The 16,725-nt window shown below is 45.0% G+C and overlaps 1 protein-coding gene across 4 annotated transcripts in view; it reads left to right on the forward strand.

Moving 5' to 3' along the window:
* FBXO15 (F-box protein 15) overlaps positions 1-16,310 on the forward strand; it is a 205,824-nt gene extending 189,514 nt beyond the window's left edge. For 3 of the 4 annotated variants that reach the window (XM_040353895.1, XM_040353893.1, XM_040353896.1), the window contains exons 10-12: positions 7,969-8,093; positions 8,558-8,827; positions 15,532-16,310. In XM_040353895.1, coding sequence (XP_040209829.1) covers positions 7,969-8,093; positions 8,558-8,827; positions 15,532-15,546 — 410 coding nt within the window. In that variant the 3' untranslated portion in view covers positions 15,547-16,310. The remainder of the gene's footprint in view (positions 1-7,968; positions 8,094-8,557; positions 8,828-15,531) is intronic. The other variant, XM_040353894.1, reaches the window with a different exon arrangement.
* Positions 16,311-16,725: the final 415 nt, after the last annotated feature.

Raw genomic sequence — 16,725 nt, forward strand, 5'->3', positions numbered from 1 at the left:
CTACCACAAGGGATCCCCTGAGAGACCCCCTTTAGAGGAAGTCCGACGGGGACGAAACGTCAGGGCGTGGTCTCATCGCCCTAAACAGACAGTGACGGTTGTGTGTTTCACGGAGCCATTCCCGGAAGTGTTCGGCGTTCACAGCTGACTGTACCGGTAACTACCACTCTGTTGAGCATCCATGCACCCGCATTTCTGCCGTTTTTAACTGATATTGTGTACGTATATATGGAGAAGGGGCTACTTTTGGGAAAGCAATAAAAGTTCAAGAGTATTATGCTATGTGGTTTATTCTATCATTGCTTACATGAGCTGAAGTGGATCCCATCCCTATACAACGTAAGGAGATTCTATTAAGGTGAGAAGGTTATGTGCTGTGCAATTAAAGGCTGTTTTTGACTTATCTTTGTGGTAAGTGTGAAGAGGATTCATCTCACCGCTGTCATCTCCAGATCATTCTACTCTGAGCACCTCTCTTCCTTTTACCTATCATTTACCTTTATGATGCTCACTGCATAAAGAAGTTGTTCATTGCAATGTGAACAAAGAGCGCTGCTGCAATTTCTATTGGACTGATGTTCTATATTGATTGTTTGATTTTATATACTATTCCAATTTAGGTGGCTGCTTTCTTATTATGTGATTTTGAGGTGATTACCCACTATACACTTATTATTTTTTTTATTATTTTTTTTCTGTCACTGTTACCCCAACCCCCTAAAGCGCTGAGCTGCGTTAGGAGAAGAGGGCAGTCTTAACATTTGATAAATTAAAACAAGTAAAAAAAAAATTAAAGCACCCTTGTCCCTCATGCTCATGCGCAAAGGTGAATGCACGCATCAGTTCTGCCTGCATATGTAAACGGTGATCATACCACACATGGGAGGTATCGCCGCAAATGTCAGAGTGAGAGCAATAATTCTAGCACCAGACCTCCAGAGTAACTCCTAACTGGTAACTCGTAAAGACTTTTATAGTGTCGCCAATGTATAACTTAATGTACCTTGGTTTGTCACCCTTCCATGGGCGTGCGCAATTTTAAAGCATGACATGATTGGTATTTACTCAGCATCGCATCATATTTAATATTTTTCCAAAAGATTGGTTATTATATTTTGTGTTCACTAAATTTCATTTAAGTGTATTTCTTAAAAAAAAAAATTGCATTTGAAAAACCACTGCACAAATACCGTGCAACATAAAAAAAAAACGCCCACTATTTTATTCTCTGTTTCTATTTTATGTCCTGTGTCGACAATCCATCGATCATGAGTTACCTGCAGGCAGGTGACCTGTAGATCATTATCCAGTTCCTGCCCACCTGCCAGTGTTTTTCCTCCTTCTCCCCCCACACAGATTGACAGAGCAGAGAAAGAAAGAACTAAGGCGTCTTGCTTAGTGATGGACGAACATCTGACGGGACAGTTCGCGAACTCTAACCGCAAACTTTCGCAAATGTTCGCGAACCGCAAGTTCGTGGTGGGCCCCATTGACTTTAAAGGCAGGCGAACATTAAAAACCTGCAGGTCATATTTGCAGCCACAAAATACTTACTAGCTGTGCACAAATAGTCCCACAACATGGACACTGATCTACCAGAAGTATTACGCGAAAAACTGGATACAGAAGTAAGTGTCGGCCATTACAGGCCCCAAAAATTAGCCCACAGGCGTTCACCCGACCGCAGAAAACTTTGTATTCTGTGGCTGGTGGTACATTAGGCATTCACCGGATGCAGAAGTAAGTGTCGGCCATTACAGGCCCCAAAAATTTGCCCACGGCCACAGGCGTTCACCTGACAGCAAACAACTTTGTATTCTGTGGCTGGTGGTACAATAGGCATTCACCAGATACAGAAGTAAGTGTCGGCCATTGCATTGCACGATGGTCACTTTCACTCTCCCTCATCTTCCATCTCCCCACTCTTTTTATTTACCCCTGTGTTGTCACTTTTATGTATTTTTTTTGTTTGGTGTAGCACGTTTTTCACAGTGTGATTAGTAGGGTGTAGGTCCTCTGGCCTGCCCTGAACGTCTTGGGAGTGGGTGGACATGGCCTTCTGGCTTAGTTCGCCTGCTCTCATGGGGTCTCCCTTTAGCCGCCCATTACAGGCCCCAAAAATTGGCCCACAGGCGTTCGTTCACCTGACAGCAAACAACTTTGTATTCTGTGGCTGGTGGTACATTAGGCATTCACCGGATACAGAAGTAAGTGCCGGCCATTACAGGCCCCAAAAATTAGCCCACAGGCGTTCACCTGAATTTTAATCAAACATGGTCTACTGGTCACATGTGTTCAATTCCTCCGAGATCCATGCCTCATTCATTTTTAGAAATGTAAGGTAGTCAACACTGTTGTGAGCTAGGCGAGTGCGCTTATCGGTCACGACCCCCCCTACTGCGCTGAACGTCCTTTCGGACAGGACACTGGACGAGGGGCAAGCCAACAGTTCCATTGAAAATTGTGCAAGCTCTGGCTGGAGCTCAAGCCTGCCCACCCAAGTAGTCCAGGGATTCTTCACTTCTCAGTGCGTCCACATCGGCCGTTAACCCGATGTAGTCGGACACCTGACGGTCTAGGCATTCCCTAGATGATGCTGGTTCCGGAGGACAGCTGTCGATGGGTCGGCTGAAAGAATGATCTCATATCATTAGTGACAGACACATCTTCAAACCGCCCTCTTCTTGCAGGCGTTGTTGGATTGGTACCCGCAACTGTTTCTCTGTGAGTGGAAATTCCTCTGCCAGTGCAAACAAAAGCAGAATGCAGCATTTCTCGAAGCAAGGCCTGGAAGTGCTGCATTCTGAGCCCTCTGTGATGGTGGTAACATTTCCACCATGTTTTGTTTGTACCGGGGGTCTAAGTATGTTGCCACCCAGTACTGGTCCTTGCCCTTTATGCTTTTTATACGGGGGTCCCTCTTAAAACACTGGAGTATGAAGGCCCCCACCCTGCACTAAACTGGAAGCGGTGTAGTGGCCTGGCTCCTGCTCATCATCCAGGATAATGTCGTCCTCGTTCTCCTCCCCCCATGCACGGACAACATCAGGGATCCCAGAAAGGTTTAAAGCATGCTCTTCTTGCTCCTCCTCATCTGCCCTGGCACCATCCTCCTCTGACTCCTCTTCAGACTCCCGTTGTTGACTTGTCTCAGGTGGAGTAACCCCCCTGGGAATTCATCCAGCATTGCGACTTCATCTTCCTGCTCCTCGACGGCTTGATCAATGACATGATGCAATGCACGCTCCAGAAAGAAGGCGTAAGGTACGATGTCACTGATGGCACCCTGGCTGCGACTGACCAGTTTGGTGATCTCATCAAATGGCCGCAGAAGTCTGCATGAGTCGCGCATGAGCAGCTACTGGTGCGGTGAAAAAAAATCAAGCTCCCAGAACCTGTCCTGCCGCAGAGTTCATACAGGTAGTCGTTAGGCTGCTCCAGCAGAAACGTGCAGTTATCAGGCAAATACAAGGTTGAGTTCCATCGCGTCGGGCAGTCACAAATAAGACGTCTGACGGGCAGGTTGTGTCGCCACTGAATGTCAGCAAGGCGAGCCGTGGCTGTGTAAGATCTTCTGAAATGGCCCAAGATTTCTGGGCCTGCTGCAAGACGTTCTGGACCCCAGGGTATTTGGCAATGAATCGCTGCACGACCAAGTTCAGGACGTGTGCCATGCATGGCACGTGTGTAATTTTTCCCTTTTTCAGCGCGCTCAGCAGATTGGCACCGTTGTCGCACACCACTTTACCCAACTGTCAAATTGAGCGGTGTTAGCCACTGATCTGCCTGTGAATGCAAAGCTGAAAGGAGTGCAGGACCAGTGTGGCTCTTGTCTTCCAGGCACAACAGACACAGCACAGCATGGCAACGTCTCACCTGGCATGTCGAATAGGTTCTGGGGATCTTGGGCAGGGCATCAGAAAAAGGAGTCAGCCGAGGAGGAGAGGGAGGATGGAGGAGGAGGAGGAGAAGAAGAGGCAGGCCTGCATGCAATCCGTGGTGGTAAAACCAAATCTACATTGGTGCCATGGGTTACATGCTTGACGGCTGTCAGAAGGTTCAGCCGGTGGGCAGGAAAAGTTATATACCTTCCCTGCCCGTGTTTGCTAGACCACGTGTCTGTGGTCAGATGTATTTTGGCACGACACTGTGTGCCATGGATACATTCACTTGCCGCATATAGCTCTGGGATGCCCTTCTGTGAAAAATATTTCCTTCCTGGGACCTTCCATTGTGGTGTTCCAATGGCCACAAATTTTCGAAAGGCCTCCGAGTTCACCAGTTTATATGGCAGTAGTTGGCGGGCTATCAGTTCGGACAAGCCAGCGGTCAACCGTTGGGCAAGAGGGTTATCTGGCGTCATCGTTTTTTACGATCGAACATTTGGGCCACGGAAGCCTGCCTTTCTGCAGAAAAACGTGAGGACGGCATGATGGAAGGTTGAAAGGACGACAATTGTGAGCATAGAGGAGGAGAAGAGGCTGGACAGTGAGAGCCTGGAGTGTGGCTTTGTGTGTTCTGATGGTGTTGCTCCCACTGGGCTCGGTGATGGAAGGCCAGGTGCCTTCTTAAGGCGATCGCCTCTAGGTGAGTGTTGGGCTTACTGCAACTTATGCATTGGCTGCAGATGGCAACACTATTGTCTGCAGCGGACAGGTTAAAAAAAGCCTACACTGCGGAGCCATGGGCCGGCGTACTGGGAGCGCCAGTTTTGACCGTTCATGGTTGATGGCTCGCTCCTGATACATTAGGAGTCTGGTTTGTCCCTTCTGTGCGATGTAAGTTCAGCCTGCTTCTCCTCCCTATTTGCTGGTCCATCTCTCCCTCTGAACTCTGTTCCTCTCTTGTGGGCACCCACGTGACGTCTGTAGACACGTCATCATCGACGTCACCTTCCCCATCACTAACAATAGAGATCTCGGAGTAGGTAGCAACAGCGGGCACCAACCTTCTTGGGCTGATCTGGGTACTGTCGTCAGACTGCTGTTGCTACCTCCTCTTCCTGATCCAATGCCAAGAATGGCTGCGCATTGGAAATGTCTTCTGATGTATCAGAAAATATTTCCTGTTACTCAAGCGGAGGGTATTTGGTGGTGTTGGTGGTGAGCCACTCAACCAAGTCTAGTGCGTCCTTTGATGTAATCTAACGAACATTGTGCCACTTCCCACTTTGGCTCCGGCCTGGTGCTCCTGCCCTACCCCTACCACCACTGCGGAAGGGCCTGCCTCTTCCTCTGCCTGTCATTTTTTAAATGACCCTGTGACAAAAAGTCTCTAGAGAAGTGCAGTATATGTGGAAGAAGGTATATAACACCCCGCTTCAATCTGACGTTTTGGGGGCCACTGGTTTTTCGCACCAGTTATGAAACTTTTTTTGCAGGAAATTTTGTCAATGTGTGTAGCAGAGGTAACGCAGCGAAAGAGGCAAAAATTCTGCAGTACCCAAATACCCAAATGGTACCCATCACCAGTCGCAATACTGCACAATACATATCCACTATAATATGCTTTCTATATTCGAAAGTATATTATACGTGTATTACACCCCTATATACTGCACACCAAACAATAGTACACCTATACCAGTCCTTGAAAGGACTTTTGTGGACCTGTTGGGTACCGATTTGTGTCACTACAGTCTGTCCCTGCTCCGTACACAGCAACCTCTCCCTACACTGGCAAAAAGTATATAAGTGTATTACACGCCTATATACTGCACACCAAATAGTACACCTATACCAGTCCTTAAAATAACTTTTGTGGACCTGTTGGCTAACGATTTGTGTCACTATTACTACAGCCTGTCCCTGCTCCACACAGCACAGCAACCTCTCCCTACACTGACGAACAGCAGAATGTAAAATGGCCACCAGATCAGGTCTATTTATAAGGTAGGGGGTATGTCCATGTGCTGAAGTGTCTCAATTGGCTGTCCTGTACCACCTGATGGATGTGTCATGGGTCAAAGTTCTTCTCAATGTAAAATGGCGGACCTGCCGCAAAAGAGCAAAGTTTGCCGCAAAATAGACCGCCGGGCGAACCGCCAGGCCATCTCTAGTCTTGCTGCCTGAGCTCTTAAACCTGGAAGCGCTCTTAAACCTGGAAGCATAGCTAGTTCTAGGCAGAGGCATTCCCTGTTCCCCAAGATGCTCCCTTCATATACAGCTGCGGGACTGTTCTCTGCTGCATAGGATTCATTGTCGGCTAGTTTGGGCTTTTATAGCCCTGAGTGCAGTGCGCTCATCCCTGCAGGCCCTCCTCTGAAGTTCATTCAAGTTGATGACATCATGTGATCAGAGAGGAGGATCAGCGAGGATTAGAGCACCAAAACAGGTAGCTGTGCCACAGTAGCACTCCTGACCCTTCAGTACTGCGCCCTCCACACCCCCTACACCATGCCCTCCTTCTCTGTGTTCTCCAAACCCCCCTGTATCGTACCCGCCCTGTGCCGTGCCCTCCAGACCCCCTTCCCTGTGCCGTGCCTTCCAGATCCCCTCCCCTGTGCCGTGCCCTCCAGACCTCCCCCATGTGCCCAGCCCTCCAGAACCCCCTCCCGTGGCGCGCCCTCCATAACCCTGTCTCCTGCTGTGCCCTGCAGACACCCCCCACCAGACCCCCTCCATGCCATGCCCTCCAGAACCCCCTCCATGCCGTGCCCTTCAGAACCCCCGCGCTGTGCTCTCCAGACCGCCTGCACCATGCCATCCAGACCCCTTTGTACCAGGCTCTCCTAACCCTACTGATTTCTATATGCTGCCTGTTGGAAGGCAGCGGACACCCGAATCGCGATGCATCAATGCATTAATTTCAGCACCCCTACTACTGACCTCTGTACCCTGCCCTACATGCTACTGACCTCTGTACACTGCTTTACATCCTACTGACCTATGTTCACTGCCCTAAATACTACTGACCTCTGTACACTGCTTTACATCCTACTGACCTTTGGGGCTTGATAGTTATATAGTATAGTATGTTTTCATGGTAGATCGCCACCTCCTCAAAGGTTGCCTACCCTTGCGGGATCGTCAAACTACGTGCTCTCCAGACCGCCTGCACCATGCCATCCAGACCCCTTTGTACCAGGCTCTCCTAACCCTACTGATTTCTATATGCTGCCTGTTGGAAGGCAGCGGACACCCGAATCGCGATGCATCAATGCATTAATTTCAGCACCCCTACTACTGACCTCTGTACCCTGCCCTACATGCTACTGACCTCTGTACACTGCTTTACATCCTACTGACCTATGTTCACTGCCCTAAATACTACTGACCTCTGTACACTGCTTTACATCCTACTGACCTTTGGGGCTTGATAGTTATATAGTATAGTATGTTTTCATGGTAGATCGCCACCTCCTCAAAGGTTGCCTACCCTTGCGGGATCCTCAAACTACGGCCCTCCAGCTGTTGCGGAACTACACATCTCATGAGGCATTGTAAAACTCTGACATTCACAGACATGACTAGGCATGATGGGAATTGTAGTTCCTGAACAACTGGAGGGCCATAGTTTGAAGACCCATGCTCTAGAGCAGTGTTTCTCAACTCCAGTCCTCGGGGCGCACCAACAGGTCATGTTTTCAGGATTTCCCTCAGATCAAACTGCTGTGGTAATTAATAAGGCAGTGAAACTGATAAAATCACCTGTGCACAATAATGGAAAGCCTGAAAACAAGACCTGTTGGTGCGCCCCGAGGACCGGAGTTGAGAAACACTGCTCTAGAGCCTCTGCTTAAAAAATATATAATGTTAGGGGGTTCCAAGTAATTTTCTAGCAAAGAAATGCTGATTTTTATATGACATGTGACAATATTGGCCTAGGAGTTAAGTAGCTAAAGGGATAAAACATGGAAAAAATGTATGAATTCTTTTGTTTTTTTTTGTTTTTTGCCTTGACACGCTAAAAGTTAAAAAGTTAAGTTTAAAAACAAATCGATAACCGGATTTATTTTATGTTTTGCAGATTACATAAGAAATGGTAATGTGAGAATTACAGCCATAGGTTTTAAAAACAACAGACAACATGCCCCTCTTGTGGGCAAAGTGGATTTTATGTGGGAGACCATCACATTTAGTGGCAGTATACAGGTAAAAATCCTTTTAAAAAATTTCTCGTCATATCTATCTGTTCAGAGAAATATATTATTTCTTCTAATGCTCTTATTCTAGGTCTTAAAGCACATAGACAGATAATTAATGACTCTAAATTATGAATACTAGTTACAGGTAAAAAAAATAAAACACTTTGCATTTTATAAATTAATAAAAAATACCAATTAAAATTCTATTTTTGAAAGCAAATACAGTAGGATGAATGGGAATTGTCACCCTGGAACAAGAAGTGTATATACTGCAATAACGTTTATATTTTTGTTCTTGGTTTTAGTTATATTTTAATTAATGCTGAATAATCCATATGTTTTATAGGTCTAGGTAATTAATTCAATATCTTTATTTACAGTTATTTGGCTCCAAACTTTAACTTTTTTTCACCCTATTTTTGTTATATATACGAATATATACTTATTACAGAAAGTGATATTCTTCTACAGAACTGTTTCATGATGGATGTCACTGTTTTGGATGACTTAGAAGCTCCATACTGGTGCTTCTGTGCTCCAGTACAGCTACAAGAAAGCAAACACTCAGAGACCCTTTATGACTTCATGGGACAAAGCTTTTACTTGGAATACAAAGACTCAGTAGGAAAGCTGCATGCTGAACTTAACTGGATGAATGAGACAGAGGAGTATGTCATAATAAACTTGGTCTTGCTTTTAAACACAGAAAAGGTGAACAGCTACTTTGGAACACACTACACAGTAAGCTATAAACACTTTGTTTCCTATTTTAGTAGTTAGTGCATTTCTTGGTTAAAGTGGAGGTTCACCCAAAAACATTAGATTGAGGCTCATTTTGTAAATGGGAATCAGGTTTTTTTTGTTTTTAAATCGAAGCAGTACTTACCGTTTTAGAGATAGATCTTCTCTGCCGCTTCCGGGTATGGGCTGCGGGACTAGGCGTTCCTATTTGATTGACGGGCTTCCGACGGTCGCATACAGCGCATCACGATTTTCCGAAAGTAGCCGAACGTCGGTGCACAGGCGCCGTATAGAGCCGCACCGACGTTCGGCTTCTTTCGGCTACTCGTGACGCGATGTATGCGGCCATCGGAAGCCTGTCAATCAAATAGGAACGCCCAGTCCCGAAGACCATACCCGGAAGCGACGGAGAAGATCTATCTCTAAAACGGTATGTACTGCTTCGATTTTAAAAAAAACACCTGATTCCCCTTGACAAAATGAGCCTCAATCTAATGTTAAAAATTGTTTTTCGGGTGAACTCCCACTTTAATTTCACAAAGGAATGCATATTTTGCTTTGCTGATAATTTATATTTGCAAATGACACAACTTTTTAGCTAAATGGCTTCCTTTACCTTACTGCATTCCTGGTTTCATGTCCTCATTGTTCGTTTTTGCTCTGATGTTGCTGTAATTCTTCTCTGTTCTGGACACTTCCTGGTTGTCTGTTTCCTGATGACCACAGTACTGGGAGATTCTAATTTCATTTTCCAAACCATCACTGCTCTATGGCTCTGTACATACACACAGGCAGGATAACATGCAAAAACAAAACTAAATGCAAAAACGAAACTACAGGTACATTATATGATTGATTTTTATCTCTTTTTAATCAATTTTAAAAGGAATCGGTTAACTATTATGTCTCGATACCCTGTGAACATTTCGGCAAAAAAATGTTTTCCTTTACAACTCCTCTAACAATCAATGTTTGCTTGTTGCTCAGTTAGTCTAAAGCAGTGTTTCCCAACTCCAGTCCTCAAGGCACACCAACAGGTCATGTTTTCAGGATTTCCCTCAGATGAAATGGCTGTGGTAATTACTAAGGCAGTGAAACTGATAAAATCACCTGTGCAAAATAATAAAAAGCCTGAAAACATGACCTGTTGGTGTGCCTTGAGGACTTGAGTTGGGAAACACTGGTCTAAAGGAATGTTTAATCCCTGTGGTTCATTTAAATAAAATGTGAATTTTCAATGTATATATAAAGCGCAGCATAAATTGACAGCGCTATATAAGTACCTAAAATAATAATAAAAAGTGGTATTCTCAATGAACACCTGTCCAGTCAATGTTTGGCCTTGACTTGAATTTCGGCATGATGGCCTAACTCTCAATTGTGTCTGACTTCAAACCCCTGCTTGAGTCAGCTGTTGTGATCATAAGCAGCAAAATTATCCTCACAAAAAATAAATATAAAAATTATAACCACATCACACCAAAAATATGACAACATGGCTGCAGTTTTTCAAGAAGTTTAGTATTAGTAAAAGTTCATACCCTTTGATCTGATAATGGCAATCCTGATTTATGAAGACATGAGCAGCAGAGATAGTCAATATAAGATATGCATAAAAACTCTGTCTTTGTTCATAAAAATCTACTAGGCTTCTTAAAATTTTTTTAATGGATAAGCATGTCATATTTACCTGCTCTGTGAAATAGTCTCACCGGTATTCTGGCCACTTGATTTGGGTGTGCTTGTGGGGGCTTAGAGCCAGGATGTGTGTGTGTCTACTGACTCTGACAGCGCAGCTCAGCCCTACCCCTGCTCCCTCCTCACAGGATTTGATTGACAATGGCAGGAGCCAATGACTCCTGCTACTGCTCTAGTCCTGTGAAGAGTAAGACCAAAGCTGCTGCTATCGGGTACAGAGCTGGATCAAGATCGGGCTTAGGTAATATTTAGAGGAGCTAGCTGATCGCAGAATGTTTTTTACCCTAATGCATAGACTGCATTAAGGTTAAAAACCACCTGGCTTTACAATCACTTTAAGGGTAGAGCAGCACAGCTACACTCCAGTTAAATTTCAGATTAAAGAGGATACCCCCTCACAGAAACAGCAATATGTAACAATTTACCTAAACAAGTGTGCCTACATATTCCAAGCTGCATCTCCTTCCCCATTCAATTGTTTTCAGGCTGCCTCTGTCCTTACTCCTGTGCCCCGATTTTGAAAGTACAGTTCCTTGAAAAAGTATTCATTCCCCTTGAAATTTTCCACATTGTCATGTTACAAACAAAAACGTAAATTGTATTGTATTGGGATTTTATGTGATAGACCAACATAAAGTGGCACATAATTGTGAAGTAAAAAGAAAATTATAAATGGTTTTACATTTTTAATTTTTTTTATAAATAGCTGAAAAGTGTGGTGTTCGTTTGTATTCAGCCCCTCTGAATCAATACTTTGCATTTGCAGCTTCAAGTCTTTTTGGGTTTGTCTCTACCAGCTTTGTATGTCTAGTACAAAAAGTGAATGTTTTGCCCATTCTTCTCTACAAAATAGCTCAAGCTCTGTCCGATTGGATGGAGTGCATCTGTGAACAGCAATTTTAAAGTTTTGCCACAGATTCTCAATTGAAATCAGGTCTGAACTTTGACTGGGCTTTTTTAACACATAAATATGCTTTGATCTAAACCATTCCATTGTAGCTCTGGCTGTATGTTTAGGACCATTGTCCTGCTGGAAGGTAAACCTCTGCCCTCTTTTGCAGACTCTAAGTTTTCTTCTAAGATTGCCCTGTATTTGGCTTTATCAATCTTCCCATCAACTCTGACCTGCTTCCCTGTCTCTGTTAAAGAAAAGCATTCCCTAAACATGATGCTGCCACCACCATGTTTCACGTTAGAGATATTGTGTTAAGGGCAGTGGCGGTGCGTCCATAGAGGGCGCCGGAGCGCCGCCCCCTCTCGCACCGCCACTGTATACAATACATAGATTCATGTATTGCATGAATTTATGTATTGCCGCCGACTATTCAGATGGCCCGCCCCCTGGCGAGCGCCGGCCATCTGAATAACGGCAGCTGGTTGGCTGTGGAAGTTCCTATCAGAGCCAGCGGCTTTCCGATTACAGCCCTCCGGCTTCCAGATGCTTATCCAAGGGATGCAGGGGGGGTTGCGTTCCTTGCACAAGACTGATTGGCTGAAGCGTCATCAAGGGCAGGAGAAGACATCGAGGGACGGTAGAAGCAGGATAGCTGACCCCAGAAAGGTAAGTGCCAGGCGGGGGGAGGGGGCATTTTACAGGGCACAGTGGGGGCATTTTACAGGGAACAGTGGCGACAATTGCTGGGCACAGTGGCGACAATTGCTGGGCACCGTGGCGACAATTGCTGGGCACCGTGGCGACAATTGCTGGGCACAGTGACTGTGTTTAATGGCATGGCACAGTGGTGACAATTGCTGGGCACAGTGGTGACAATTGATGGCACAGTGGTAACAATTGATGGCACAGTGGCTGCGTTTGATGGCATGGCATAGTGGTGACAATTGCTGGGGCACAGTGGCGACAATTGCTGGGCACAGTGGCTACGTTTAATGGCATGGCATAGTGGTGACAATTGCTGGGCACAGTGGTGACAATTGATGGCAGAGTGGCTGCGTTTAATGGCATGGCATAGTGGTGACAATTGCTGGGCACAGTGGCGACAATTGCTGGGCACAGTGGCGACAATTGCTGGGCACAGTGGCTGGGTTTAATGTTATGGCATAGTGGTGACAATTGCTGGGCACAGTGGTGACAATTGATGGCACAGTGGTGACAATTGATGGCACAGTGGCTGCGTTTGGCATGGCATAGTGGTGACAATTGCTGGGCATAGTGGCTGCGTTTAATGGCATGGCACAGTGGTGACAATTGCTGGGCACAGTGGTGACAATTGCTGGGCACAGTGGTGACAATTACTGGGCACAGTGGTGACAATTGCTGGGCACAGTGGCTGCGTTTAATGGCATGGCATAGTGGTGACAATTGCTGGGCACAGTGGTGACAATTGCTGGGCACAGTGGTGACAATTGCTGGGCACAGTGGTGACAATTGCTGGGCACAGTGGCGACAATTGCTGGGCACAGTGGCTGCGTTTAATGGCATGGCACAGTGGTGACAATTGCTGGTCACAGTGGTGACAATTGATGGCACAGTGGTGACAATTGATGGCACAGTGGCTGCGTTTGATGGCATGGCACAGTGCCGAAAATTGATGGCACAGTGGTGACAATTGATGGCACAGTGGGGCTGCATTTGATGGGCACAGTGGCTGTGTTTGATGGCATGGCATAGTGGTGACAATTGCTGGGGCACAGTGGCGACAACTGCTGGGCACAGTGGTGACAATTGCTGGGCACAGTGGCTACGTTTAATGGCATAGTGGTGACAATTGCTGGGCACAGTGGTGACAATTGATGGAAGAGTGGCTGCATTTAATGGCATGGCACAGTGGCGACAATTGCTGGGCACAGTGGCGACAATTGCTGGGCACAGTGGCGACAATTGCTGGGCACAGTGGCGACAATTGCTGGGCACAGTGGCTGGGTTTAATGTTATGGCATAGTGGTGACAATTGCTGGGCACAGTGGTGACAATTGATGGCACAGTGGTGACAGTTGATGGCACAGTGGCTGCGTTTGGCATGGCATAGTGGTGACAATTGCTGGGCACAGTGGCGACAATTGCTGGGAATAGTGGCTGCGTTTAATGGCATGGCACAGTGGTGACAATTGCTGGGCACAGTGGTGACAATTGCTGGGCACAGTGGTGACAATTGCTGGGCACAGTGGCTGCGTTTAATGGCATGGCATAGTGGTGACAATTGCTGGGCACAGTGGTGACAATTGCTGGGCACAGTGGCGACAATTGCTGGGCACAGTGGCTGCGTTTAATGGCATGGCACAGTGGTGACAATTGCTGGGCACAGTGGTGACAATTGATGGCACATTGGTGACAATTGATGGCACAGTGGCTGCGTTTGATGGCATGGCACAGTGGCGAAAATTGATGGCACAGTGGTGACAATTGATGGCACAGTGGGGCTGCCTTTGATGGGCACAGTGGCTGCCTTTGATGGGCACAGTGGTTGCAATTGATGGGCACAGTAGCTGCGTTTAATGGGCACAGTGAGGCTGCAATTGTTTTTTTTTCCCGTTTGTTTGCGCCCCCCACCACTGGTTAAGGGTGTGAATGTGTTAGTTTTCCGCCACACGTAGCGTTTTGCTTTTAGGCCAAAAAGTTCAGCATCATGGTTTGGGCCTGCTTTTCTTCAGCAGGGACAGGGAAGATGGTTAAAATTGATGGGAAGATGGATGGAGCCAAATACAGGACCATTCTGGAAGAAAACCTGATGGAGTCTGCAAAAGACCTGAGACTGGGACGGAGATTTGTCTTTCAACAAGACAATGATCCAAAACATAAAGCAAAATCTACAATGGAATGGCTCACAAATAAACATATCCAGGTGTTAGAATGGCCAAGTCAAAGTCCAGACCTGAATCCAATCGAGAATCTGTGAAAAGAACTGAAAACTGCTGTTCACAAACGCTCTCCATCCAACCTCACTGAGCTCGAACGGTTTTGCAAGGAGGAATGGGCAACAATTTCAGTCTCTTGATGTGCAAAACTGATAGAGACATACCCCAAGCGACTTACAGCTGTAGTCGCAGCAAAAGGTGGCGCTACAAAGTATTAACTTAAGGGGGCTGAATAATTTTGCACACCCAATTTTTCAGTTTTTTATTTGTTAAAAAAGTTTGAAATATCCAATAAATTTCGTTCCACTTCATGGTTGTGTCCCACTTATTGATTTTTCAAAAAAAATTACAGTTTTATATCTTTATGTTTGAAGCCTGAAATGTGGCAAAAGGTCGCAAAGTTCAAGGGGGCCGAATACTTTCGCCCAAGCACTATATATGCCTAGCCTATCTTGAAAACATATATTTTATATATCCGTCCTCCCTATCGCATTTGTAAATTGCAGAACAATCAGGTTTCCTTGTTTGATTTAAAAGGATTGATTAAAAACTTGTTTGACGTAATCTTTTATATATAAGACTGCTTTGAAAAATGGTTCCTAACTATTGGCTGTATTATGGGGATGGGCCACCCACGTAGCAAATGTTAACAGATCCACAAGGAACCAGATGAACTTTGCAAGTGAAGGAGCTGTATACACACCGCTCCAAAGATGTGGCTAGCAGGACTTTTTCTTTCTGTCCTGCCAGTGCACCGCTCTGGCACTGCTCCAGTGTGAAAGCCCTCAGGCTTTCACATTGGATAAATAGCAGCCACTGTTTCAGGTCAGTTTGCAGACGCTATTTTTAGCGCAATAGCACCTGCAAACCGCCCCAGTGTGAAAGGAGTCTAAAACAATATTTCTGGGTTTGGTAGATTATAGTCATTTGTATCACTCATTGGCTTCTAATGTTCTATAGTCCTTTTGCACCTAAATCTCAGCACATCAGTTCCTGCAGTTATGGATTCTAAACACTGGTCTGAAAACACAGCATTGCATTCTCTTTGGCTGTACATATGAGGGACAGTCATAACATGTCTTTTAGGGCCATTGCAGTGAAAAGGGATGGACGCTGATTTCTGTTTGGATCTTAGGAAAATCAGCTCATGTGTTAACCATGCACTGACTGATTTTTTGTTCTAATATTTTTAGGATTCACTTACATGAACCTGAAAACTACTGAAAAGATCGTCTCAAGTATTTAACTGCCGGTGTTTCCAAAGAAGAAAATACAAGTTTTACTGACACTTTGTAGTTTATTTTTACTGTACTTGAAGTATATCTATACTGTATAAGATCCAAGTTTATGTGCATCATTGTTAATTAGAAATGAGAAAATATTAGGGGTAAATGTAATGGGCCTAGAATTTTTTTTTTCGCATGCAGTATTATTATATTATTGGTTATAGCAAGATTTCTTTCATTCTCTGCAATTTTGTAGAACAGCAGATGTAGTGAAGTTCAAAATGATAGTGCCTATGGCATCCGTTTGACATTCTTCTGAGATCATTCAGAATTCAATGACACCTGCAGTTGACTCTTGTATTTGATCTACTTCATACCCCTCTTGCAAAAGTGAGGGCAATACTTTTTTTTTTTTTTTTCCATCATTGAGGAGATTTCCCTTCAACTGCTGTCCCATAGCCACAACAAGGAGTGTGAGAAAATCTCTCCAAAGTGAAGGCAATCCCTGATAATTACCAGGTTAATTAAAGTGAGTACCCCTATTGGAAGATTTGCCTATATTGCTGTTCTGATGATTTCTCAAAATTTGGAAGTTTCTTTCAGTTTCCACAATGACAGTCAACAGAGTGAATCTCTATAGCAGAGACATAGACAGCAATAACAATCAGAAAGGTGTTCTAATCCCTCTTCTTGATTGTTTGTGTCTCATCACTAGTTTTCAATATTTAGGTGTAGATCGCTGTAAAGATTTTTAAAACTGCTTTGCAGTGGTATTTATTTTGTAGTTTAGTAATTGTTTGCCTTTATGCTTGAAAGGTTACTGTAAGATGTGTTAAGAGTAACGAACATATCACATTTGAAAGAGAACTTAAGTATAACAAACGTTTTTTTGTGGATTTGGATAGAGTGGTGAGGCGTTTCAACCACTGTAAGGATTTTATTTTTGTCTGTGTTGCTTGTTAGGGAGATTCACTCTTTCTAATTTTGCAGATTACCAGTATGCAAGTAAGGATAAATCCAAAATTATGAGTTATCCCATCCCAGAACAGAGATAGTGAGGACATTTTTCAATCCGGGTTTTGCTTCTGTGACAACTGTCTAAAGGGGGACTTCCCTCATATTGAAATGATATCCTCTCCATTCCTGCTGAGCCTACAGGAC

The sequence above is a fragment of the Rana temporaria genome, chromosome 5 (genome assembly GCF_905171775.1).
Source record: "Rana temporaria chromosome 5, aRanTem1.1, whole genome shotgun sequence".
In the NCBI taxonomy this organism is placed as follows: Eukaryota; Metazoa; Chordata; class Amphibia; order Anura; family Ranidae; genus Rana; species Rana temporaria.